Source organism: Lynx rufus, unplaced genomic scaffold (assembly GCF_022079265.1).
Source record: "Lynx rufus isolate CCGP_SWC_20201006 ecotype Redwood Valley unplaced genomic scaffold, mLynRuf1.p SCAF_4, whole genome shotgun sequence".
Lineage (NCBI taxonomy): Eukaryota > Metazoa > Chordata > Mammalia > Carnivora > Felidae > Lynx > Lynx rufus.
Window position 1 is genome coordinate 162,384,326 of NW_025814856.1, and position 24,922 is coordinate 162,409,247.

At 50.2% G+C, this 24,922-nt stretch overlaps 1 protein-coding gene across 4 annotated transcripts in view; it reads right to left on the reverse strand.

The window, feature by feature from the left end:
• Positions 1–2,403: 2,403 nt before the first annotated feature.
• Positions 2,404–24,922, reverse strand: part of EZH2 (enhancer of zeste 2 polycomb repressive complex 2 subunit) — a 41,921-nt gene continuing 19,402 nt past the window's right edge. For all 4 annotated transcript variants that reach the window (XM_047097022.1, XM_047097021.1, XM_047097020.1 and 1 more), the window contains 15 exons: positions 24,134–24,274; positions 23,171–23,273; positions 22,300–22,463; positions 14,487–14,578; positions 12,883–13,120; positions 11,892–12,061; positions 11,417–11,511; positions 9,749–9,789; positions 9,182–9,307; positions 8,030–8,208; positions 6,766–6,861; positions 6,043–6,124; positions 5,314–5,394; positions 5,064–5,148; positions 2,404–2,723 (listed from right to left, as the gene is read on the reverse strand). In XM_047097022.1, coding sequence (XP_046952978.1) covers positions 2,663–2,723; positions 5,064–5,148; positions 5,314–5,394; positions 6,043–6,124; positions 6,766–6,861; positions 8,030–8,208; positions 9,182–9,307; positions 9,749–9,789; positions 11,417–11,511; positions 11,892–12,061; positions 12,883–13,120; positions 14,487–14,578; positions 22,300–22,463; positions 23,171–23,273; positions 24,134–24,274 — 1,754 coding nt within the window. In that variant the 3' untranslated portion in view covers positions 2,404–2,662. The remainder of the gene's footprint in view (positions 2,724–5,063; positions 5,149–5,313; positions 5,395–6,042; positions 6,125–6,765; positions 6,862–8,029; positions 8,209–9,181; positions 9,308–9,748; positions 9,790–11,416; positions 11,512–11,891; positions 12,062–12,882; positions 13,121–14,486; positions 14,579–22,299; positions 22,464–23,170; positions 23,274–24,133; positions 24,275–24,922) is intronic.

A 24,922-nucleotide genomic window follows, 5' to 3' on the forward strand; every position in this document is an offset into this window, starting at 1 on the left:
TGAGCGTCTCAAGGTGGCCGGTCTCCCTGCCGAACACCGGTATCTGACGTCCCTTTGAAAGAACTCGCGGTTTTACCACACGCGGACGAAAACCCAAACGTGCTTGCCGGTCTCTGCACGGACCCTCCCTTCCGAAGACCGCTGTCCCAGGAATCGCAGTAACGCGGCCGGCTGGGCGACTTCGTTTGATTCCCTGAACGTCGGCTTTCCGGCTCACGCCCTCGTCCGTGGCTGACCACACGCTGACTTGCCCCGACTGAGCGTGGGCTCTTCTTAAGCCGCTTTATGGAGGTCCTGGTTCGTAAAAAGCTCTACCTACGTGATGTCTCAGACCGCTTCTGCTACCCACCCTCCTGGAATCCTTTACCACAGGGGGCCGAGGTAGAAGCCAGCATTCGCGGCGATTTCCGTGTCCGTGAAGGGCCCAAAGCTCCTAGAGTTTTCAACCGAATACTCAGGTTCTTTGTCAACGTTCACATGGGGAACCTGTCTCGATGACCTGTCTACGAGTGTAAGTCACACGACTCGTTGGTTCACGTGGGATTGACGGCCTCTTGGGCAGAGGTGGGAGCCAGGACTCGAGTCACCGAATGGATACTGCGAAGGCCGGAGCCTGAATGAACCAAGACGATACGGAAAAGCAAGCGGCGTCTAGATGGATCGGAGTCTGCACGCTTTTGTAAGAAACCACTAAATCCGGACCGGAAAGCATTTTGACAAACCGGTTACTCACGGTGCCCTCAGATTTGCCTGGGCGTCCGTCTGTGGGCAAGGGGCCACCGCCTAGACGTGGATGTTGGGACCGTCGTCACCGCCCTGGGGCACCTGCCTGGGGTTACGACCAGCGGCGGGGGGAAGAGGTCAAGAAGGGACCACAGAAACTGGCCGGCAGGGCCACCTGTTGTCATGTCAGGCTGTCGTCATCCGTTCCAGCATCGGATGTTCCTAAACTGTCCGAAGCCTCTCTGTCCTGGTACAGCCGCTACCCACCTCCTAGTCCCCTCCGCCGGGGAGGCCCGCGTCCGGCTTCCTCTCCGTGGGGGGTACGGCAGTGGGGGAGGCACACGATTTTTAAAGTTAGTTCTTCCCTCACGTTTTGGCTTCGTTACTGGGTATCTGAATACGTCACGTGTCTAGCCCTGTGCCCGCCTGCGCGTTACAAACAAAGGCGAATCTAAAGCCGACCGGATCGGACGTAAGAGGCCCTTGCGACTGGGTGCGTGGCCGGCGTTTGTGCCGAGAGAAGCGGTGTAGAGAGGACACCGGAGACGGGCGTTTCGGATGCGGGCACAAGAAGCTCGCCGTGCTGTGCTCGCAACTCCCTGCTCTCCACTAAAACAACTCTTGTCTCGGCCACGGATCCGGGTGTCTGGAGCGTCGAGCGAGAACCTCCCTGGACTCCAGGCTCCGCTCCCAGCTGTTCACACGCGGGGACGGGCTGGCGGCGGTCAACGGCAGGAAGGCTGTGGCCGGAAGAAGCTCCAGGCCCGTAGACCCCACTGGAGCGGTGGTCCCCGCGCTGTCCTCAACGGGCCTGCGTGTGACCCCGGGGGGGGGGGGGGGGGGGGGGGGGAGGGCTCCACTCACGGCGAGCGTCCGGGGCGGGACGTAACAGTGACAGAGTCCGTCCGCGACGGCCCCCGCAAGCGTGTGGCGCCACTTCCCGGACACGGGGGTTGGGAGACCGTCTACCCCAGTGTCCTTCGGCACCAGACGTGGCAGAGAATGAAAGCGCGGCACGGGAGATTGGCGCGTCGGGCCAGGTTTTCTGGCCCCAAAGCGAAATGGCCAGTTAGCGCTCGAGTGAGGACCGGCGTTGCCAGGGCTGACGCGCCCACATGCGGCAGAGACCAGTCTCGTCAAGGTTTGCGTGGTTGGAAAGGGAAGATTTGATTAAGCTTCACACGAAATAGCATCACGCTGTGTAAATCCACCAAAATGTCCTCTAATTCCGGAAAAGGCAACTGGACCGTGTAGACCGATCACAGCTGTCATGACGAGTCCAAGGCAAGAGCCCCACTTCCGGGACACTTGGAGGGGTTTACCAGCCTTTAAGACCTGACACCGGTCTGGTTGTCACCCATCACCTTTCGTAGGCAGGAAGGCAATCTCCCCCCCGCTATGGGATTTCCGAACGGCCACCTCGTCCAGCTCCATGATGGTCTACACAGAGATCGAGGCTTCAAGGCTCCTGTGCGCCAGGCCCCTGGGACCCGCCCGCCCAGGCCCCAGGACGCCAGCTATCTTGTCATATGAAATAATAACTGGGCAAGTTAATACAGGTAATAAATAGCCTTTAAATCGGGACCCACAGAAAGACACCCCAGGATTTCAGGGTGCGTGTGCTGTCCCCTCCGCGGACAACTCGGTACGATCAATGACGACACCAGGGAGAAGTTCAAGTATTCTTTTATTCAAAGTTGAAAAATGTACCATACTGCATTATTGCAAAAATTCACTGGTACAAAACACTTTGCAGCTGGTGAGAAGGCAATAAAAAGTTGATTTTTAAACTCATTACTATAAATTATTCTTACAGTACTTTGCAAATTCAGAATTTCAAACTGCATTTTATTCTTCTAAATTGCCCACAGTACTCGAGGTTCCTGAAGCTAAGGCAGCTGTTCCAGAAAGGAGGAGGGGGGGGAGGAGGTAGCCGATGTCAAGGGATTTCCATTTCTCTCTCGATGCCCACGTACTTGAGGGCGTCGGCCTGGCTGTATCTGAAAGAGCACGAAAACGCGGTGACCCGCGAGCCAGCACGGGGGAGACCGGCCCCCACCCCGCCCGCCTCCCGCAGCGTGGGCAGAAACTCGCTTCTACTCTGAGAACTGGACAAGCCTGTTGGAACGGCCCCCACCCCCTGCCATCCCCGCGGGCCCGGGAAGGTGGGTCCGCGTCACCACGGCCGGCCCCGCACCAGACCAAACAGGAGCCCCGGCCTCCGCGTGAAGAACCTGGACCCAGGGGACGGGACGCCCAAAACGGAGCGCCGTGGCTGCCGCGACCTCCCCGGGGCAGGGGTCCACTGGGGACCTGTCGGATGTGGTGCTGAAGGCCACCGTAGTAAGTGGCGACACGCGGCCCGGTTTTGCCGCCGCCGCACCCAAGAGCTGCGCTCCCCCGTGGGGGGGGGGGGGGGGGGGGGCGCGTATTTGGCCACAGGATGTAGTTTGCTCAACAGGCACCTGCTCACATCTAAACACGTTCTCGGCAATTTACCCCGCAGAGCCTGACGCCGTGTCCCCACCACCGGGGGCTGCGTGTCCTCTGCTCCCTGACGGCCCGCGGGACTTCCCACAGAAAGGACCCGGAGGTGACCGGGTAGGACGCTGGCCACCAGTGCCTTAACCGTTAAAATACTGAACACCGATGGCGCGGCGGGCGCCTCGGCCGTCGCAGGCAATGACATCGCTCTAACTGCGCTGGAGGGAAACAGAACCTCTGCCAAAAGCGAGTGCGTAAGGCTGCACGAAGGGCGAGGGTGAAAGTGGGCTTTCTCCACTCTTCTTCATACAGGCATACCTCGTTTTATTGCGCTTCGCAAACATTACTTGTTTTTGGCGGGGGCGGGGACTGAAGGTTCGTGGCAGCCTGACGGCGAACAGGCCGGTGCCATCTTTCCGTGTCTGGCACGTTTAGCCATTCGTGCATTATTTCAAACCCTCTCATTAACATCAGGCCCGTTCAGGTGACTGGTGACCTGGAAGTGACTGCTGGCACTGTCACGGGGCATCTCGAACTGCACCCATGTGGGGGGGGGGGAGGGGTGTCTAACGGCTACACGTTACAGGTGGTCTGGCCTGCCCGCACCCCTGCCTGGCCCTGCCCCCACCCCTCTCCCTCTGCTGGCGGGGGGGGAGGGGAGGGGAGTCCCTGAGATGCACCAATATGGAAATGAGGCCAGTGAGATGGGCCAGAAGCTAGGTCTCGGGCCATCAGTGAGCCACGTTGTGAAGGCGGAAGGAAAAGCTCGGGAAGGAAAAGAAAAGTGCTCCTCCGGGAACACACAGGTGCTAAGAAGGCAACGCGGCCTTCCGCTCGTGTGGAAGGGGTTGCAGGGGTCTGGACGGAAGGTCGCGCCAGCCACACGTCCCCTGAGGCCAGAGCCTAATCCGGAGCCAGGCCCCGACTCTGTCCGACTCCGTGAAGGCGGAGAGAGGTGAGGCAGCTGCAGAGGAGAAGCCTGAAGCTGGCAGAGGTGGGTCAGGAGGTTCCGGGAAAGGCGCCGTCTCCACAGCACGCAAGCGCAGGGCGAAGCGGGGGCCGCACGACACCCACCCCTTCGGTGGAGACACAACAGCCTTCTCCCGGAAGACGCCAGCCGGGCCTTCAGAGCCAGAGAGAAGTCCGTGCCCGGGGCTGACTCCCTCGTCGGGGGCTGACGCGGCGGTGACCTGGACCGGCAGCCGGGGCTCGGTGACCGTTCCGAACACCCGAGGCCCCCGCGAACGGCGGGAGGTCTGCTCCGCCTGCGCTCTGCGAACGCACGACGAAGCCCGTCGGTCTCCAGCACGGTCACTGAGCAGGGGACGCTGGCTGCTGAGTTCTGCTCAGCCAGAGATCCCTTTCAAGAGGGGGCAGCTCCCTGGCGGTGCACCCGGTCACATCCCAGAGCTCTGACGGAGACGGACGGGATGAGGGTCGTGCTCGTGCCTGCCGCCACCCCCGCCATCCTGCAGCCTGTGCCTCAGGCGGCCACCTCGGCCTTCGAGTCTAGTATTTAAGAAACACGGGTCACAAGGCGACTGAAAGCCACAAGGTCGAGCCACTGTTCTAGATGCCGTCACTGTCTGGCAAGCACCCCCCGGCAAGAGGATTGGGATTCGCTTTAGTGCAGGGGCCTGGAACCGAACCCGCGATAACGCCGAGGTATGCCTGTATTTCGAAAGTAAGCCTTACTTGTGTAACTTCCCCCCCACACCCCTGACAAATAATGACCAGAAATCAATCCCTCTAAGACCGGAAGATCCAACAAAGAGCTAAAAGCCAGGCTTTCCCCACAGCTTAGAGTCCAGGAAGAAAAAGCCCTCAGGTCACGCTAGAAATACGCTGTTACCAACCTGTAATCAAAAAACAGCTCTTCACCAGTCTGGATGGCTCTCTTAGCAAAAATCCCTATCCTGTGATCGCCGTTAACCATCATAACTGGAAAGAGATACACACACTGGGGTCAGTGAGCTGGATGAGGACGGGCCCCAGGGAGGGTCTGACTCGGGCACATAATCCACCTCTGTCCCCGGGCTGTTCAAGTTCACGGTCACTGGTCTGAAAGGGGGTTCTGTTGGCAATCCTGGTCCCTCTAGCACCTACCTTTTGCATAGCAGTTTGGATTTACTGAATGGTTTGCAAAACGAATCTTGTTACCCTTGCGGGTTGCATCCACCACAAAATCTGAAGAGAGAAAGAGAACCTAATGCAGTGAACAATTTCAGTCCGAAATCAGTAAACACGAAGTTACTACGGTTCTGGAGAAGCCACGGGTCAGGGTTGTTCAGGGCTGGCTTTTACGAAAAATGTGCATTCTTGATATGCCATTTCACCTTTTACTTTTTTTACTCGACAGCCTGCGGAACATGTTCGCAGAAAGACCTACTTGCTTCGGCGGAAAGTTACTCTGAAGGTATCGGGGGTGAGGGGCGCCCCCACCCCCCACGGCCTCACGTTCGCTGCCCCAAGACAGCGTCTGGAAAGCAGCTTCCTCATTCTCCCAGACCTTCTGAGAACAAGCAGGGAAGTTCTGGGGATGCGTCCACCTTCAGGGCTCCCCACCCTTCCCAGGTCACAGGGCCCGATGAGACCCGGCAGACTCCCCCCACCCCGCCGCCGAGGCCCCGGGGCAAACCCGCAGCACGTCTCCCAGCTGGAGCCGGCGCAGCACTAGCGGCCGGCGGCTCTGAACCATCCGGTTCAGCCTGGTGGCCTCGCCAACAGCCTGTTTCCGGGCGGTGAGAAACGCGCGACGCTTGGAAGTGAGGCGGAGACGCTCCCTGCAGCCCCAAAAGGACCCCTGGCTCGCAGATGCCACCCCCTCAGACCTACCATTGTTCAAGTTGAACAGAAAGCTGCACATGTATTTGTCGTAGACTTTCCCTCTTCTGTCTGCTTCATCTTGAGAAATAATCTAAAAAGCAAGACGGTTGTGGATTAGGTGACCCAAGCTCGAAGGGGACCACAGACGTTTCCCCACCTTCCTGACGCAACCCAACAGACGGTCCTACGGCTGGTTCCTCTCCTGCGTTCAGTCTACGTGCTGATGTTTCAGAACAGTGTTGACCCAGAAACACCATTCCCACATCTAAAGGAATCGTGCCTGGAGACAGCGACTGATCGACCAAAAATACAAACGGGGGGCGGGTGGGTGTTTCCAAAACGATGCCAGCCCAACGGGTCTTCTGTAACTCTGCGGCTACAAAAGTATATAATCAATGACACTGTTGTTTCTAGGTCCTTATCAATCAGCCTCTGGACCGAGTAGGGCGGACTCTCCAGCACGAAACGAAGCTCTGGTTCTCCCCCTCGTCCCCAGATGCTAAATGCGAAATGTGACGAGGACCGAAGCAGCCTAGGACCAGGCAGGCCAAGCCCACCGGCAGGAGTCAAGTCCAAGCTGAAAAGGCATTTTTTATGACTTCGTGGCTAACTGAACCCCACAGACCTACCCCGTGAAACCCCATCCCAGGCAAAGGCAAGTTACTACACACGACGCGAGTCCCCGCGGTCTGTACGTGCTGGCCCCCCGAGACCGGGTGAGCCCCGCCTTACCTCTCCACAGTACTCCGAGATGAATTCGTTTTTCTGTACGGGATCTTTGATGAAAATCCCCCAGCCCGCCACGTCGGACGGCGCCAGCAGCAGGTGCTAGAGAAGAAAGCGCCCGGCACCGACCGGTCAGCAAAGGAGGGCGAAGCCCGAGGGCGGCTTAACGCCCCGAGGACTCAGACCCGTCCTCACACAGCCACTGAGGCAGATGACATCGGGAGGGCTCCACCGAGGGGCCGGCTCCCCGGTGCTGCCGGCAGCTCGGAGAAGCCACAAAAACAGTGGGCTTTTTTGGGTAAATAAAGCCATCTCTGGTAATGCCCTTACGCGAACGAAACCCGGTCGGTAAAAAGTTATGTTCTTTTCTGTTGGAGGAGCTAAAAGAAGCCACGTCCACGTGAGCAGGAAGGAGGCTGTCATGCGGTGGGGGCGATGAGATTCTTAGGGCTGAGCAGCGGTGCCGGCGGCCCTGTGACGATGACACGACCTGCCTAGAATACGACGGCCCAACCCCTGAAACCGTCACAGCCAAAAAAATAAAACAGCTGCCACCGCCCCGAACACAGTGTCTGGCGGGAGGGCCCTACGCCCAGCGGTGCGGCCTCAGTTATGGCACACGACCGCTCACGACAGCTCGGTGACCGGAGCTGTGCGTGTCCTCCCACCCCGCCCCTCCCCCGCTTGCGCTCGCTCTTTCACAAATAAAATATCAGCTATCTGTAACTGAAGAAGCCCTTCATCTACCTACCCTAAAAACAGAAGATACAGAATTTCCCAAGTACGCGTTGTCAATTTCTTTTGTTCAGCAATAAACCTCCTGGTTGCTACGGTTAAAAGCACCCGCATGAAATTCCCGCTGTGTTGTTTTCAAGATTATTAAAGAAACTGGAACTATTTCCAGTGTGCAAAGTCCTCTTTCTTTTGCACTCCGCACAAAAAAGAACCTTGGATATTATCTGAGAAAAACAAGTCTCTAGGTTCTGATAGGAAGGAACACCATTTATTTACGTGGAGGCCATCCCGTTCTAGAAACAACTAGCAAAATCCCTCTTCTAAATCTGATGCCTTTCACAGCTGCTTGGCAGAATTGACTGGTTCAGGTGACAGCACTGTAAGGCATCCCGGACAGAACGGAGCAGCCTGCCTCCGGGCACATTCCCCAAAGAAAACCCAACCCTTCTCGGTCGGCCGAACCATGTGATAATCGCTTCACCGTCGGCCCTTAAGAGCCGGGCAACCCCCAGCACCCGGGGGGGACGAGCCCTACCTTCTTGGAGCCCCGCTGGATGCTACAGTTCTTGCAGGACACGTTTTTGCTGTCCCAGTGGTCGGCCGCACCACAGGTGAGGCAGAGGTCGGGGTCGCACTCGCGCACGGCCAGGTAGCACGGGCACTGCTTGGTGTTGCACTGGGCTTTGCAGCGGCAGCCGGGAAAGCGGTTCTGACCTTCGAGAGAGACGGTCCTGTCACCACCGCGGGGTCAACGTCACGTGGAGCCCTGCGTGGAGCCCTGCCTGACTCCTGTGACCCACCCCTCCCGCCCTCCACCCCGCCCCCGGACAGAAGAGGAAACACCAGGACACAAGTTACAGCGGTCACTACTGAGAACCACCACCCCGGGCTCCTGCTTTTCCGCTTTTACTCGCCGAACGGCATGCGTACTTCAAAGCTCTCTGATGCCCTAAGTGTGAAGGAAAAACGTGGGCTAAAGATGAGCCACGGAGGGGTGTCTGAGGGGCTCGGTCGGCTGAGCGTCCGACTTCGGCTCAGGTCACGGTCTCACGGCTCACGAGTTCGAGACCCGCGTCGGGCTCTCCGCTGACGGCGCAGAACCTGCTTTGGATTCGGTCTCCCTCGTTCTTTCTCTGCTCCTCCCCCCGCTTATGCGCGCACGCTCTCTCTCAAAAATAAACATTTAAAAACGAAAAAATAACAGTAGCAGCCATGGTTCGTAACCATTTTAAGAGTCCAGATTCTAGGTATTTCCCTGGAATCCGCACTGCCTGTGCAGTTTCACAACACGCGTGCAGTCAGGACGCTTACGCACACGTTCCTTTATGCTGAGTTCTAAATCCCGCGGACGGTTTCTGGTAGCCAGAGTATCTGGGTAGCCAACTCTAGACGCCCTGTAACCTTACTATTCCATGCAGCCTTACTGCGATTTCATGTAAACGATCAAAGAACAGCTCCCGTATCAAACCCACTTTTGCCTAACCTGCCCACAGACACGCACCGGCCAGGAGACCGGCTGGCCATTAGCACGGAGCCCGTTACGGGGGCCCACAAATCCTCGTAGGATAAGTGGAGGCCCTAAAAAGGAAACCCCGAGCAAGAGCTGTCGTGTCCTTGCTTTGATTTGGTCGGCAATTCAACATGACTAAACTCTCATGCAATTCATCAAAGCAAAACAAATACTTACACTCTGAACTACACTGACAAAACTTTTCACAAAAATTTTGTGCTATCACACAAGGGCACGAACTGTCACAAGGCTGACGCGGATGGTCACAGGGCTGGTAGTTGTAAACGTGGTTAGAGGAGCCATCTGCACAGAGAGAACAACGGCACACAGGTCACCCGGAGGTGTGGCGGGATCGATCGCACATAAAGAACGAGAATCTCTTCCGCGTTACACTCAAGGGCGGCAATTTTCCTCCCTGTATTTACAACGTGACACGTTTCTGTTTACAGAGCGATGGCAGATGTCACTTCCCATCCCCCAAGTGCTGGGGAAGTCCAGAACACTACCCCCCACCCCCCAATCCCAGAGTCCTCCCGTCACTGACTGACTCCCTCCATCCGACCAGCTCTCACTGCACCACAGGACTGACCGGAACTTCATCACCAGACATCCTCCATTTAAATGGGTTTAACGTACAGAAGTCAATTCTACCAGAATATTCCCCAACACTAATCCAGTTACTGTTCGGAAACAGATGAGTAGACCTTTTTAAGTTAATCGTAAGTTGAACGGAAAGACGCTAACCCTTTTTCAGCTGTATCTTTCTGCAGTGTGCAGCCCACAACCTGTAAAACACAGAAAATCAAGGTCGTCTTTGTGAAGCCAGGGAGTAGCCACCGCACAGATCCAACAGAAGCCGCTTCAGCGGGTCAGGGTGGGCCACGAACGTAGCTGTGCTCTGAATCCCAGTACGGCTGACCCTTGAACAACGCGCGGTGAGGGGCGCGAACCCCCTGCACCATCAAAAATCTGCATCTACCTTTTGACTCCCCCAAAACTTATAAGCCTTACGATACTAATTGGCTAATACGTATTTTGTACAATACATGTGCCATATACTGTGTTCTTACGATAAAGCTGCAGAAGAGTGTGTTGAGAAAATCATAAAATACTATTTCCAGGCCTGTACTTAACCCTACCACCCCCTGCAACACACATGTATATGAACCCAGGCAGTTCGGACTCGTGTTGTTCAAGGGTCAGCTGTAACCACAAAAAAAAGAGACCCGGCCCCCCCACCTGGCCATGGCCCTTCCCACCTCCCCCAGGCAGGACTCGGGGTTGGGCTTATTCGGATGCAGATGAACCAGAAATAGTAGTTTCTCTAACTTTAGGCATCTTTAATAATTCCATTGAGCCGTGTGATCGGAATTCAAGCAAGAAACTGACATCCAGCTCAAATTCCTGTGGGAAGAACTGCTAAGTTCTTCAAGTTCTAAATCCAGTGGGCCCTACCTTTCTTAAAGAAAGACAACACGAGCACATACACAACTTTCAAAGTGTGGCAGTCCTTTACTTCACACCCAACCATGTTTCTCAAGAACGCGGGAAAGGGGATGGAAATTAGACCGAGACTTCCACAGTTTCTGGCTCTGCACGAACAAATCAAGTCTGCCTTGGGGCGCCTCGGCAGCTCAGTCGGTTGAGCACCTCACTCTTGGTTTTGGCTCAGGTCATGAGCTCGCTCACAGTTTATGGGTTTGAGCCCCACATCAGGCTCTAGGGATTCTCTCTCTCTCTGCCCCTCCCCTGCTTGCTCTGTCTCTGTCAAAATAAATAAACTTCAACAAATAAATCAAGTCTTCCTGAAAACTCCCTTCCAGGTAAGCCTTTGTGAAAGGTGACCTTCACAGAGGCTTAATGCAAGGTGTCAAGAGTATAAAATGACATGGGACACCTGGGTGGCTCAGATGGTTAAGCGTCCAAGCTCAGGTCATGATCTCACGGTTCGTGGGATGGAGCCCCGCGTCAGGCTCCGTGCTGACAGCTTGGAGCCTGGAGGCGGCTTCGGGTTCTGTGTCTCCCTCTCTCTCTGCCCCTCCCCTGATGTGCACTCTCTCAAAAATAAACATTAAAAAGAATTTTTTAAGAACAGAAATTGACACCACACACGTAGAGAATTCAGGCTCCTAGAATAAAAACCAGGCCGGCGCCCCCCTCAGCTCTCAACACTCACACCCAAGAACACATGTTAGAGTAAATGCTCAAGCGCGGATGGAGCCATTACTACAGAAGCTTCTATTAGGTTCTCCTTAACACACCACATCGATTGCAGGGTACTGTGTTCTTAAGAGAAAAATACCAGCGACTACCTAGGCCGACAAGACTCCACATTCTGTCACCGAGCGAAGGCGGACCGCTGCCCTTGGAAGTGGCTCGGGGACCTGTCGGATCGGCCACACACTGACTTACCGGTGTTTCCTCTTCTTCTTCCTTGGAGGGGTGTCCACATCCTCGGCTGGCACCGGAGCTATGATGCTGGATTCTTTGACACGGAACTCATACACCTGGCAAGAGGCACAGCCACGGGGCCACGAGGACCGTGTGTTCAGTCAAACCAGTGTTACCCTCCCCCCTTCCCCACCCCCGGCAGCTGCCAGGCGTGGGGACAGAGCGGAAAGTCAAAAAGACACTGACCCAACCCACACTCTGACCGAGAGTCACAAGGCTCACCACCTAGTCTTCCTGGCCCTTTAGACCAGCCCTGAGAGACCTAAAGTCGGAAGAATCATTTTCCGTCAGTTCCCGCTCAGTGGAAAAAAGATCAACATGCTTTTTGGGAGACGAACAGGAGCTTAAGAATAACCAAGAACGTTCTTCTGTTTGGACAGGGACTGCCTGTTTTCCCTCTGAAGTTCCTGAACAGTGTTTTACCAGATATACTTACCTGCCTACAAGTTTTGGTCCCGATGAGCCTGGCAATGGCACAGAAATTGTCATAATACGTGCCAATGAGGACCCTGAACATCGAGGCCTCGGCACCACTCCACTCCACGTTTTCGGGAGGCTCGATATTTGGCTTCATCTTTATTGGCGTTTGACATCGAGAATTCGCTTCTAGAAAACCGAAATTACCCACTGGTCACGAAATGACAACCGGGGGCACCTGGGTGGCCCAGTGGGTTCAGCGTCTGACTCCTGATCTGGGCTCAGGTCATGACCTCACAGTTCGTGGGATCGATCCCCACGTCGGGCTCGGCACTGACAGCGTGGAGCCTGCTTGGGATTCCCTCCCTCCCTCCCTCCCCCTCCCTCTCTGAGCCTCTCTTCGTTCTCTCTCTCTCCAAATAAACAAGGAAGGGAAGGAGGGAGGGAGGAAGAGAAAAAGAAAACTCAGGGTTGTGCTTAGGACAAAAGCAGGAAGTGAATCATCTTGAGAAGGCTGGAAACAATCACTAAGCCTCCCACAGAACACAAGGCTGGGTCCCCTTTAACACAACATTCTAAATGCAAGCTGGGGGGCGCCTGGCTGGCTCGGCCAATAGAGCAGGAGACTCTTGATCTCGGGGTTACGGGTTCACACGCCCCACCCTGGGCATAGAGCTTACTCAAAAAGGTAATAATAAATAAAATGAAACCTGTTGTCACTCGGGTAAGTCACAGGGCCGAAAGCACAGAAACCTCACACGGAACGTCAACACCACTACACCGAATGAGAAAGGAACGCGACACGGAACGTGACCACACGCCGGACCCTCCACCTCCCCAGCACGCGGGCAGCGGTCTCCGCAGGCCGGGGCCGGGGTGCGGGCAGGGGCGGCAAGAAGCCAGCTCCACACCCTGAACGAGTCCCCCGGTCTGAGAGTTGTCAGTGTGCTGACGACTAGCCCACTAAGAGAAGCACTCGATCCGTCTCCTAGCGGTCACCCGCATCTCACCCGAGGAACTGGAAGTCTCGTCTTTTTTCTCCTCCTCCTCTTTATCGTTGTTCTCCCCGCCCGTCTCCGTCCCCGCTTCCCGGTCGCTGTCTGTGTCTTTCGATTCCAGCACGTTAATGGTGGGGGTGCTGGGCCTGCTGTTGTTGGGGAGCCGTCCTCTCCTGCGGCCTCCGGGCCGCTTCGGTGGCGTCTTTATCCGCTCGGCGGTGAGGGCAGCGGCAAACTCCTTTGCTCCCTCCTATAAAGTCAAGGACGTAGACATCAAGGTCAAGTTCTCCAACTCGTTTTGTTGCATGAGAGAAAAAGAATTGCACCAAGCAGGTCATCAGTAAATTCTCACGGTACCCACTTTTACCAATAATCATTTGCACATCCTGGTTTTCTATCTGCTTTTGACAGTTTGAAAATTTCCGAAAGATCGATCTAGGTGCTCTTTGTGCTACAGGGGTACGAAACCAGGCACGACAATTCTGTGTGAACTTGTGAACCATATTAACTGATTATAACAAAATATAAAAACATAGGTGAGTCTCTTTAAACACGAACATTCGTGAGAAGCATCACACTCCGTGCATGCGGAGCCAGACTTTCCTATTTCAGGGTTTAAGAAGCGTCTCTGGTGATATTTAAAGAATACCAGAAGAACACGAATCACATAAGCATGCTGGGCTTTGTCCCATCCTGCCTTACTATTAAAAAGAACATCCCCCTTTTTCCTGGGAGGGATGCCCAGCCCCCCAAAATCGTGAAAGCAGCACACTTCCACATCAACAAGTCCAGTAACCTGGTCTCGGAGAATATGTGCCAACGGTAAGATCACGGATTATACAGACCACAGAAACATCTTAGGGGAGCCCAGTAAAATTCGGCCTGGCCCAGAGCATTATAAAACTGTGCTCAAGACTCCGTGTTTACAGTGGCAGGAGAAGGGAGAAGTTTGAGAGCAGCCAACAGTCTTACACTTCATTCTACAAAAACCAAAATGCTTAAAAATAGGATACCTTCTGCAGGTGCCATTCAATGAATCTTCTGTCCAAAATCCAACAGGCAATATATACCCATTTAGTTCCTAGGTAGGAGTGGCTTGGTTCAAAGAGGGGAAATGGTAAAAATAAGATAGTGCCCATAAAACACTTTTCTACCTCTTCCTAAACCCTTATCTTTTCTTCATCATTAAAAAAAAAAAAAAAAAAAAAAAAACCTGTGGGCCCGATCACCTCACTCCAACCACCATGGGTCTGTGACTCTGAGGAAGGCTCCGGAACTACCCCGTACAATTACCGAGCTTCTGGGGCTGAAGGGGCTACCTGTGCTTCTCACGCTCACAAACCCTGTGGCGGGCGGAAGAGTCCTGCTCCTAACAACCTCGCAAGGTTGCTGAAGCGATTAACGCAGAGAAACCAATGAAACGAGTGATGAAGGACTAGACCGTGCAGTGTGTAACCGCGAGGAAAGCAGCTTGGGCAAGGGAGAGAGTCCCTGCCCCCCACACGGCCGAGGTACAGGAGCAAGAGTGTCATGTCAGCGCTGGCTCCGCAGACCTCACCACCGTTCACCGGGGACACTCCGCGAGTGCCTTCCGAGCGTGCGGCCCTCAGGCTTACCAAGTGCTGGTAACACTGTGGTCCACACGGCTTGTTGTCTAGAGCCGTTTCTGTGTTCTTCCGCTTATAAGTGTTGGGTGTTGCGTGAAAAGCTGCAAAATAAACATAAAATACCCAAATATAACTATATTTACTCGTCGTTTCCAGTTTCAGTGGAAACAACTGGTACATTACAACCTTGCCAACGTATGCTTTACATTACAGAACTTTCCTTCGAGCTCTTCCTAAACTGAATCATCTCATTGTACTCTCCTCAACTCTCCCCTGAAACAACCACCACTCCTCCCCACCAGCCCCTAACCAGGGAGGAAACAGTAAATTCTGGAATGATTAGGGATTTCCTCCTTTTCTCCTTGCAAGTGTAACTGATGCACATAAAACTCTCAACTCAGATCACGAACATTTGAGTCTTTAATTAGAAACAACGGATATATCCCTTCTACGATGAAATCAGGTTTCCTATTTTTACCCAAGATTTCTGGCATCTACAATTTCTTGATTTCTAAATAAAGGTCAGCAACCAGCTTGTCAAATGGGACAAGAATGGGACAGCACTTGTTTAAAACTAGTTTTTAAAAATAAAGAGGATGGCAGCTGGTGGGGGGGGGGGGCGCCTGGGTGGCTCAGTCAGTTAAGCATCTGACTTCATTTCAGGTCATGATCTCATGGTTTGTGGGTTCGAGCCCCACATCAGGCTCTGTGCTACAGCTCAGAACCTGGAGCCCGCTTCAGATTCTGGGTCTCCCTCTCTCTCTGCCCTCCTCCACCCACACGTGTGCGCGCATACGCGCTCTCTCTCAAAAATAAATGTTAAAAAAAATTTTTTACAAAAAAATTTTTAAAATATAAATAAAGAGGACAGGGCACCTGGGTGGCTCAGTCAGTTAAGCAACTCTCGGTTCCGGCTCAGGTCATGATCTCAGTGTGCGGGATGGAGCCCCGCTTCGGACTCTGCACGGACAGTGGGGAGCCTGCTTCAGACTCTCTCTGCCCTTCACCCCTCTCAAAATAAACTTAAAAAAAATTTTTTTTTAAGTAATAAGAAATAAAGAGGACACCCTCAGCCTACTGAAACTCCATTGCTTTGGATCAGACACAATTCAAGAACCTAGAGACGGCTTGCGGTCAGCGCCCTTCTATAGGAAATAAGTGGTCACACAAAACAGGTTCTAGAAACAAAAGTGTTTGAAACTTAAAATCCCCAAATAACCTGACAACAAAAAGATTCAAAGTATAACAGAGTGACAAACTAATGAAGCGTGAATGCACAGCAGTGAGAAGTTGGGGGAAACCTTCGAGAAAGCCTGTTCCAGCTACCAAGGCAAATGCTACAAATGCCCTGTTCAGAATTACAAGACGAAAACTATCTAATTTGGACAAAAACAAGTGACATATTCATGAAACGAACCATTTAAAAAACATCTGTAAAAAGCCATACTTCTATCCATAGAACTTAAATGGGATAGATGAACTGACTGATGAGGAAATCAAGAAAACAAAGACACAAAGTGATGTTGGTCTTGAAGTAGAAATTCAAGGCTCAAATTCTGTTTCAAGTGAGTTTGATTTCCCTGGAATGAAGAGACCAATACCATGACTAATTTAGCACTGGATTACATTTTTGAACAGTTGAGGACCCCTAAAATACAAAGTCGGAGCCTACGGAAGGTCAAGGCCACATCAGCAGCACATACTGAGTGATATATTTTTGGTAAAATTCGTTTTTAATCTGGATGTCTCCTCTGCTTAAAGACCGAAGTTCTCGATTTCACCTGAATCAGTGAGAAACATAAGACACGTGCGCAAGTGAAGACAGTGGCCACAGAGATGCCGCAGAGGCCCGGAAAAAAGCAATGGACACTCACGAGTCAAGTTTCAGCTCTAAAAGAAAAATTAACACATTGATGATAAAAGGCACTTTAAAAATTGCTTGAAGTACCACTGTTAATTTCACATTGCATTTAGCTCAAAAAAGAGAACTATTCTCATTGTTAGCCTTCCCTCAGCAGAATTTCAAACTTCAATTGTTTAAGAAAACTAAGGATACAAAGAATTCCCTCTTCCAGAAATGTCTGGACTATTTTAGATTTTCAGAGTACTTAATATTTTCACATAGGTGTCTTAAAGTACTAATATTTCAACTAAGTTATTAAAATATATTTCAAGCTAAATATAATCTGAGGGGAATCTTTTCATAAAGATTCTGAGGGGAATTTTTACATAAAATAACCTGATCAAGAAAACGGTTAAAAGAAAATTCAAGCAGGGCACTTTTTCTAAAACTTGACAGAAAGGAGAGAGCAAAGAACGTGGAGGGCTTTTTGGTTTTGTTTTTTTCAAAAGCAACCTATAAAATCTTGATGAAAAATCTTACCTTACGGTTTTCGAGCAAAGGTAAGAAGACTGTTACATATCCAGTTCCAATACCTGTATTTGAGTAAACTGGCGATTCTAAAAAACGGCTGCAAATACTAAGTAGCCCCTCAGAATCTTCTGACATTTCACCAAATATTGATGCCTCAAATGCAGAACTGGGGAATCCAAGGATTACAGAGCTGGAGCGAACCTTCGCAGTCACCTACTTCCAGTGGTGATTTTACAGATTAGGAAACAGGACTAAAGAGATAATCTGAGTAGCTGGTTAGCTGGCGGCAGGGGTGCTGAGACCCGCACCCAGCATGCTTCACCACGTGCAGGAAGAGCCACCTCCCCTCCCGCTAACATACAACACTTCTCAAACACTTTAGCTCATTGTCATGTGATAATTATGACAAAATAAATGATCACAGGGAAGTACAAAGTGTCAAGTTTATACATTAACTTCTGCCCAAAGTACTGATCTTGTCTGCTCCGATTAGAACTTGGTATTAAGAATTCTTACTGAACATACATACTTAATAGTTGTAATCCTATAAATTCTCTGTACATCAGAGATTTCAGACTATTAAGTATCTTACAAAATGACTGTGTCAATGCTCAGAGCATAGGACAGTAGTAACAGCAGGCAGTGACGGGAGCCAACAATAAAAGTTTCTGTGTTCAAAGCACACAGGAAGAGGCTCCAGGCATGACCTCACTGAATCCCCCACAAAATCCTGCAGGCATTAGGATCCTCACCCCCATTTATAGGTGAGGAAAATCAAGACGTAGGGAGGTTAAGTCACTCTGTTAATTACATGGCAAATATGAACTCCATATGTCTCAATTTTAATCATTACACATCTGAAAACTAAAAAAAAAAAAAAAAAAGTCAACCATCAGCTACAAACTTTGGAACACTGTTTCTGAAATTCTAACCATTAAAAATGTTAAAAGCTCTACAATTAGCATTAATACGCATTCCAAAAATAGACTTACATAATATCAAAAATGACAAACGGGTTTTATGCTTAAAATGGATTCCTCTGTAGGCCACTCAGGTCATAGAAAACCCAACAAAACATTTATTCCAGGGTTCTACTTTCGATCCTATGTAAGCACATAAAATTTCCCAACCTTAATTTCTCAGCCTGCCTTCCTTCCCTCCCTATCAGAAATGTAGACCCACCACAATCAATTCAGGAGCTGACCCTGGTTCCTCTAACAAGCATCAAAGACAGACTAGGCAGCCAATTTTAGGCTGAAACTTTTATAAAGAATTTACATCGGGGCGCCTGGGTGGCTCAGTCAACTCTTGATTTCGGCTCAGGTCACAATCTCCTGGTTCGTGGGACTGAGCCTTCTCTCTCTCCCTCGCTCTCTGCCCTTGCCCCACTCGCATGCACTCTCTCGCAAAAATAAATAAACTTTGAAAAAAAAGCAAGCAAGAAAGGAATTACAGGACTCCCAAGTTTGCAGAACAACCCGTTTCCAATTTACAAAATGGATCATGGTCTAAAAGTTATTTGGAATACAAAGTGGAATTTGTTCCCAAACCAAAACCATTTATCCTTCAAGGTTCCTTTGAACATGTAAGTCTAAGAAAAAAGACCATGGTCAGACAGATACTCAGCTTCTGGCTCGGATGAACTGCAAATCCCCCTAACCGTCGAAACTTCTTCCTTACCGACAGCCATGGTAGACACCCCTGACATCTAAGTAACAGGTGAGACCAGGTATCAGTGAGGCTACCACACAGAAATAATTAAAACAGAGAACGTTCAAAAAGGCCCTTCTCCCCAGAAGTTTAAAAATTCCCCCTTAGACAACGAGTTAAAAAGAAAACCTGAAACGTTCCTTAAAATTCCTGAAGAATAATAATAAACAGAACCTAAAAGAGGCTGAAACAGTGCTCTAGAGACGATTCATTGTATGTTAACCACATATATCCAAAAAAGAGGGAAGAATGAAAACAATGCAAAAATCTGACTCATAAAGAGAAACACAGTAAAATTAATACAGTAGCTGATTCTGAGGGAAAAATATAGGAAACAGATTTTTAAAACAAAATACAGAAACCACTTAAGTTCATCAAGAAAAATGGGAGAACGAAACATTTAATAAGCAGGAAAAAAAATCACTGGAGCACTCAGGTCAACTTTATCCAAATAAATTTCAAAACTTGGGTGAAATAGGTAACTTTTCAAAACTGATCCAGAAGTGATAGAAAACGTATCTGCTAGTACCACTGGTATTTAACACCGTACTGAAGATATCAGCCAATGTAATTAGACAAGGAAAGAAATTAAAGTCATAAAGACAGAGAATCTCAGTAATTGCCGATAGTCTACCTACAGAACTAGAAAACTCAACAAAGAATCCACTGAGAAATTATTATAAACAAGGACAATTCAGTAAGGTATCAAGGTATTAAACATGTAACATTTAAAGAGAAAAAGCCCAGCAACAATCCATTAATACCTAGAACTCATCTTACAAAAGAATGTACAAGAACTACGTGAAGAAAATTCAAGGTTACTAAAGGACACAAAAGGAAACTTGATCATATGGTTACACTTAATCCTCATTTTAAAATGTCAATTTCCCCGTGATTTATACGTTTAATGGAATTCCAATAAACATACTACCTAGACTTTTTTTTTTTTTATTAAACAAACTGATTCTAAAATTTACATTAAAAAAAAACAAGAAAGAATAGGCAGATCAGATCTCTGAATAAAACCTCCTGGAAGAGAACACAAAGAAAAAGACCCAAGCACACGTGGTAACAGGCAAGGAGGGCGGCACAGCAGTGAAGAGGGAACTTTCCAGTAAGTGGCATGGAAAACGACTAGGCAGCCTTGGAGGTGGGGAGAAGTGGATCCAAAACTCTATCAGAATCACTCGCTTCCAAAGGATCAAAGAGTTAAATGCAAAAGAGTGAAGTCAATACACGGTGGACCAGCTTAACTTGCACTTATGGCAAATGCTGTGCAGGTACAGCCAAGGTCATTCACCGCAGCGCCGTGGGAACGAAAGGCGCAACTCGATCCAAATGCAGGGTTCCGCTGCCTCCTATGACAGAAGGCTACGCAGCTCTCCAGACAGGAAGAGCGTCTACACCATGAAGTCAAAACAGGGAGAAGCCTCACTAGTATGGCACCTTGTGAGAAGGACAGTCAGGAAAAGAACATCTTTGCATTTTGCCGGAAGATACTACAGAAAGATACAGAAGAACGGATGTTAGTGGTTTAAGGAGTGAGGTACAAACGCTACGCACGGGGGCAGAGGTGGCAGGGAGAATTCACTGGACACCTTTTAATACATTTCTGAAGTGTAGGTCATGTAAATGACGACCTGTTTAAAAAATAACAATAAAAACAAGCCAAGTACTGTTTTAAGTATTTTACACATAATAATAAAATTAATCTTCACAACAGCTTATGAAGCACTATGTTATTCTATCAGAGAGAAAAAAACTTAAGGCACAAAATGCTATAGCTAACGTGTATCTAACAGTGTATTTACTGGTTCATTTTGCCTAGAAACATTTACAGTCTGTGAGATTCTGCTGAAGTTGATGGAAAGCAATGAATCCCTACACGATCCGTCGAGGCGGAATCCCAAAGAGACCGGCCCTAGTGAACGAGGAAGCAAGGGGCGCAGCAGCTGTGGACTCCGCCGGTCCACGTGCCACGGGTGGGCAGCCCCGCCTCCCACCGGAGAGAAGCTCACTAGTCAATGTCCCCCGCCTGACGGAGGAGGGACTGATCAGGTTCAAGGTTCATCACTATTACTCAAATCTGAAGATCACAATAAAATAACTCATGTGATCGGGGCGCCTGGGTGGCGCAGTCGGTTAAGTGTCCGACTTCAGCCAGGTCACGATCTCGCGGTCCGTGAGTTCGAGCCCCGCGTCGGGCTCTGGGCTGATGGCTCGGAGCCTGGAGCCTGTTTCTGATTCTGTGTCTCCCTCTCTCTCTGCCCCTCCCCCGTTCATGCTCTGTCTCTCTCTGTCGCAAAAATAAATAAACGTTGAAAAAAAATAAAATAAAATAAAATAAAAAATAAAAAAAAAAATAACTCATGTGATCATGTTCAGAAGCAGCATCCACTTCCTGATTCATTTGCACAAGGAAGGTACGAGAATGCTAAGTCTACAAACTGGACGGACCATTTCACTGACTTCCACGTAGAGCTTCCACACAACCATTCGCTATGGTGACACTTGGATGCAACTCATAATATTCTTAAGAACTGGGCACAACTTTATAAACCAACTGGGTGTAGGGATGCCTGGTTCAGTCGGTGGAGCTTGTGACCCTTGATCTCAGGGTCAGGAGTTCAAGCCCCACACAGGGGGTAGAGATTACTTAAAAAATACAATCTTTGGGGCGTCTAGGTGGCTGAGTCGGCCGAGCATCTGACTCTTGATTTCAGCTTAGGTCATGGTCCCAGAGTGGTGGGATCGAGCCCCACACTGGGCTCCACTCTGAGCGTGGAGCCTGCTTCAGATTCTCCCTCTCCCCCCAGCTCATATCCTCTCTCTCACTCTAAACAATAATAAGATCTTTAAAAAATAAAAAAATGAGGGGCACCTGGGTAGCTCAGTCGGTTGAGCGACCGACTTCACCTCAGGTCATGATCTCAAGGTTCGTGAGTTCAAGCCCAAATCGGACTTGGCTGTTGTCGGCCTGTCAGCACAAAGCCTGCTTCAGATCGCGCGCTCTCTCTCTCTCTGCCCCTCCCCCATTTATGCTCACTCTCTCAAAAAATAAAACATTAAATAATACATATTTTTTTAATTAAAAAATCATTGTAAAGAGAGAAAGAGGGAACAAGTGGGTACGGGGCAGAGAGAGAGGGCGACACAGGATCCAAAGCAGGCTTCGCGCTGACAACAGAAAGCCCGATGCAGGGGCTCAAATTCACGAACCATGGGATGGTGAACTGAGCCCAAGTTGCATGCTTAACCGACTGAGCCACCCAGGTGCCTGTCAACTGCAGATATTTTTAAAAGAAACTTACTCAGAGAACCAAAAAAAAAAAAAAAAAAAAAAAAAGAACACTAAACAGACAAAAATACCTACAAACATCTTTTTAGCCCATTTCTTATTCAACAAAATGCGTTCAACCATACGGCAGTGCTGCTCTAGGCTCTGAGATGGTTCATGGTCAGAGCTTCGCTACAAACAAGTGCTAGGTGAGCCTTTATGGGAACACCACTGACCCGTATTCCACGTTAGTGGGAGCCGGGTGGCCCAAGTCAAAGACTCCACAGCAACCGTCAAGCAACAAATTGAGCAACAACGGTCCTCTGATCCTAGCATAGTTCTCCGTCTTAACCGCCAGGCGAAATGATCAATTCTAGCTGCGATCAAGGACACCGCTTCCCGGCGCTGGACGACGGGACCCACAACAGACCCCAACGAGGGCGCGCGGCGGCCGCACTTACGGTGCAGGAAGCAGTCGTACTTGAAGCACCGCCTGCAGAAGAGCGTGTGGAAAGAGTGCAGGCTCTGCTCCCTCTGCACGGACTTGGCGTTCGGCCCGTCGATGTTCGGGGTGCACTCAGGAGGAAGTGCGCCCGGGAGCTGCTGCTCGGTCAGTTCTTTATACCTGACGGCGACCAGGGAAAAGGGAGGTGAGGGCACGGCCACAACTCCTTCTCTGAAAATAAAGTTTCTGAAAGGTCCCCTATAGCATCTGTGATGTTCATCGTGCCTCGGCCACACACAAGGAAAAGGTCTGACCTAAAACTAAAACCATCCTTATTTAGATGAAGAGCCAATTAAGCATTCTGTCCGGTATATCAAGAATCAAGGCGCAGTCAGTTAAGCGTCCGACTCCTGATCTTGGCTCAGGTCACAATCTCAGTTTGTGGGTTCGAGTCCCTCCATTGGGCTCCATACTTGGGATTCTGTCTCTCCTTCTCTCCCCCCCTCCCCAACTTGTGCTCTCTCTCTCTCTCTCTCTCAAAATAATACATAAAAAAGAATCAAGTTCAGGGATGGGATTCAAATCATGAAAAATGTTACCACATACATTAATTAAAATAAATAAACATCAACTACACTGACATTTCTATAAGTGTCCAGAGAAGTTCTCCTCTCCAAGCGCTACCGGAAATCACGCGTGTGTTTACTGGCACCACGGTAAGCGCCGTGCAGGGAAGCACCTCACGTACGTGGTGTCGAGAACCCCGCAGCACCATGAACACAGGAAGCGCGGGGGGCCGTCGGCTCCGTGAGTTCTACTTCTGATAAACCAAAACGCTGAGCTACGCACCATACAAGGCAAGACTGCCTCAAAAGAGCAAATCTTACTTTTCCTTTAGTTCTTCTGCTGTGCCCTTATCTGGAAACATTGAAGAAATGGCTTCAAAAATTTTATCGGAAGGAAATTTCCGAGGCGGGCGGCTTTCTTTGTCTGTATCAGGAAATAAGGAAGGGAAAAAAGATGAAAGAAAAGCAAGTCTTTCAATCTTGCATTTCCTCCACACAACTACATCTAACAAAGCTAATTTTCTACGAAAATTATCAACTCTGTGTTTCACTTACTTCTAACATATGTCACATGTCTGCATGGAGTGCCGGTAGGCTGGACGAACAAAACACTTAAAATCAAATATGGGAAGTTTCAGGTGCACCAGGAGGGAGAAGCCCCAGGGGCTAATCCCAGCTCGGCTACTGACTGGATCTGTGACCTTCTTGCCTGGTCACCTACCCACTGGGGTCTGATTCTTCTTTGTAAACTCTAAGGAGATGAACTACATGACCGCGGCCCGTCACAAAAACATTTCGCTTCTTTGAAATCGCAGTTGCTCCCCCACGCTCTTCTGTGCTGTTTACCGATGAGCTCTGCCAAGTCTCCGCCGACTATGGACTCTGGATCGGGCGCCGCTCTGAGAAGCCGTAACTAGCATAGGGCTCAAAAGCAGGGCTCTCGAGCCATTCAGAGGGGTGACCAGCACAGGGTTCTGGGTTCTGTTTCTTCCTCCAACAGCATACTAAATAAGCTACTTAAGTGCACTAAGCCCATCTCTTCGACTATAATAGATCTGATGCCAACAGCCACCGCTGGTGCACGTAAAGTGACTGGCACACTACTTGTGTGCAACGATCAATATATCGGAATGACGATTCTGATAACTACCCTGCAAAATCCCCCCAAACAGTACATTCTTTTGTTAGGCAAAGGAAGTAAAGACACTCAAGTACAGGATGAAACGTTACAAAGGACACTAAGATGCTGTCAGGACTGCACACAAACCTAATGAAGAAACTTACCATCTCTGTTCTCCTCCAGATCTTTCTGTTTTTCTTCTCTTTCATCAGGGTCATCGCCATCATCATCATCATCATCATCATTGTACTGACCAAGAGCATTCACCAACTCCACAAAAATTTCATCATTTATAAACCCGCATTCTGAAATTCATCAAGTCAAGTATCAGAAATATACAGAGGAAGGTGGTAATGCCAAGTTGACGCCGTTTCTAACGTGGAAGAAACAGCCAGAGCCTGTTAGCACTGGAACACTGCTGTTCAAATGAGGAGGGAGATCACCTTCAAGGCTGGCCTGAGGCAAAGTCAGGAAGAATTCATCTTCAACACCTGTCATCTTCTCTTTACTCACCCCCCAACCCCCGCCAGAAGTCTCCAGTGCCTGCCACTATAACCTGATGCCCTAGAAACGAACTGTGGCCTCGGCCTCCTCCCAACACCGCAGCTGACAGCCCTCACTTTCCCCAGAAGAGAAGGGACCATGACGACGTTACACATGCTACCCTCCTGCCAGACACTGACACGGTCCCCTGGACACCAAACGCAGAAGCCGTGAACGCGGGGACAGAAATGCAGGAACTGCGGGAGCTAAGGGGGACATCTTTCTGAGCACAGGGCCTTCTGGAGCCCATGTGTCATGTAAGCAGAGCCCCGGTCTTAATTTTACTGTGAAGGAATCTTAAAATCTACATACACTCAAACCATTCTATCTAATTTACATGTTACTGACATTATAATTTATGAGATAAGCAACTATGCATCATTTTTAAGTCAGCAAAAATGATTCTTCAA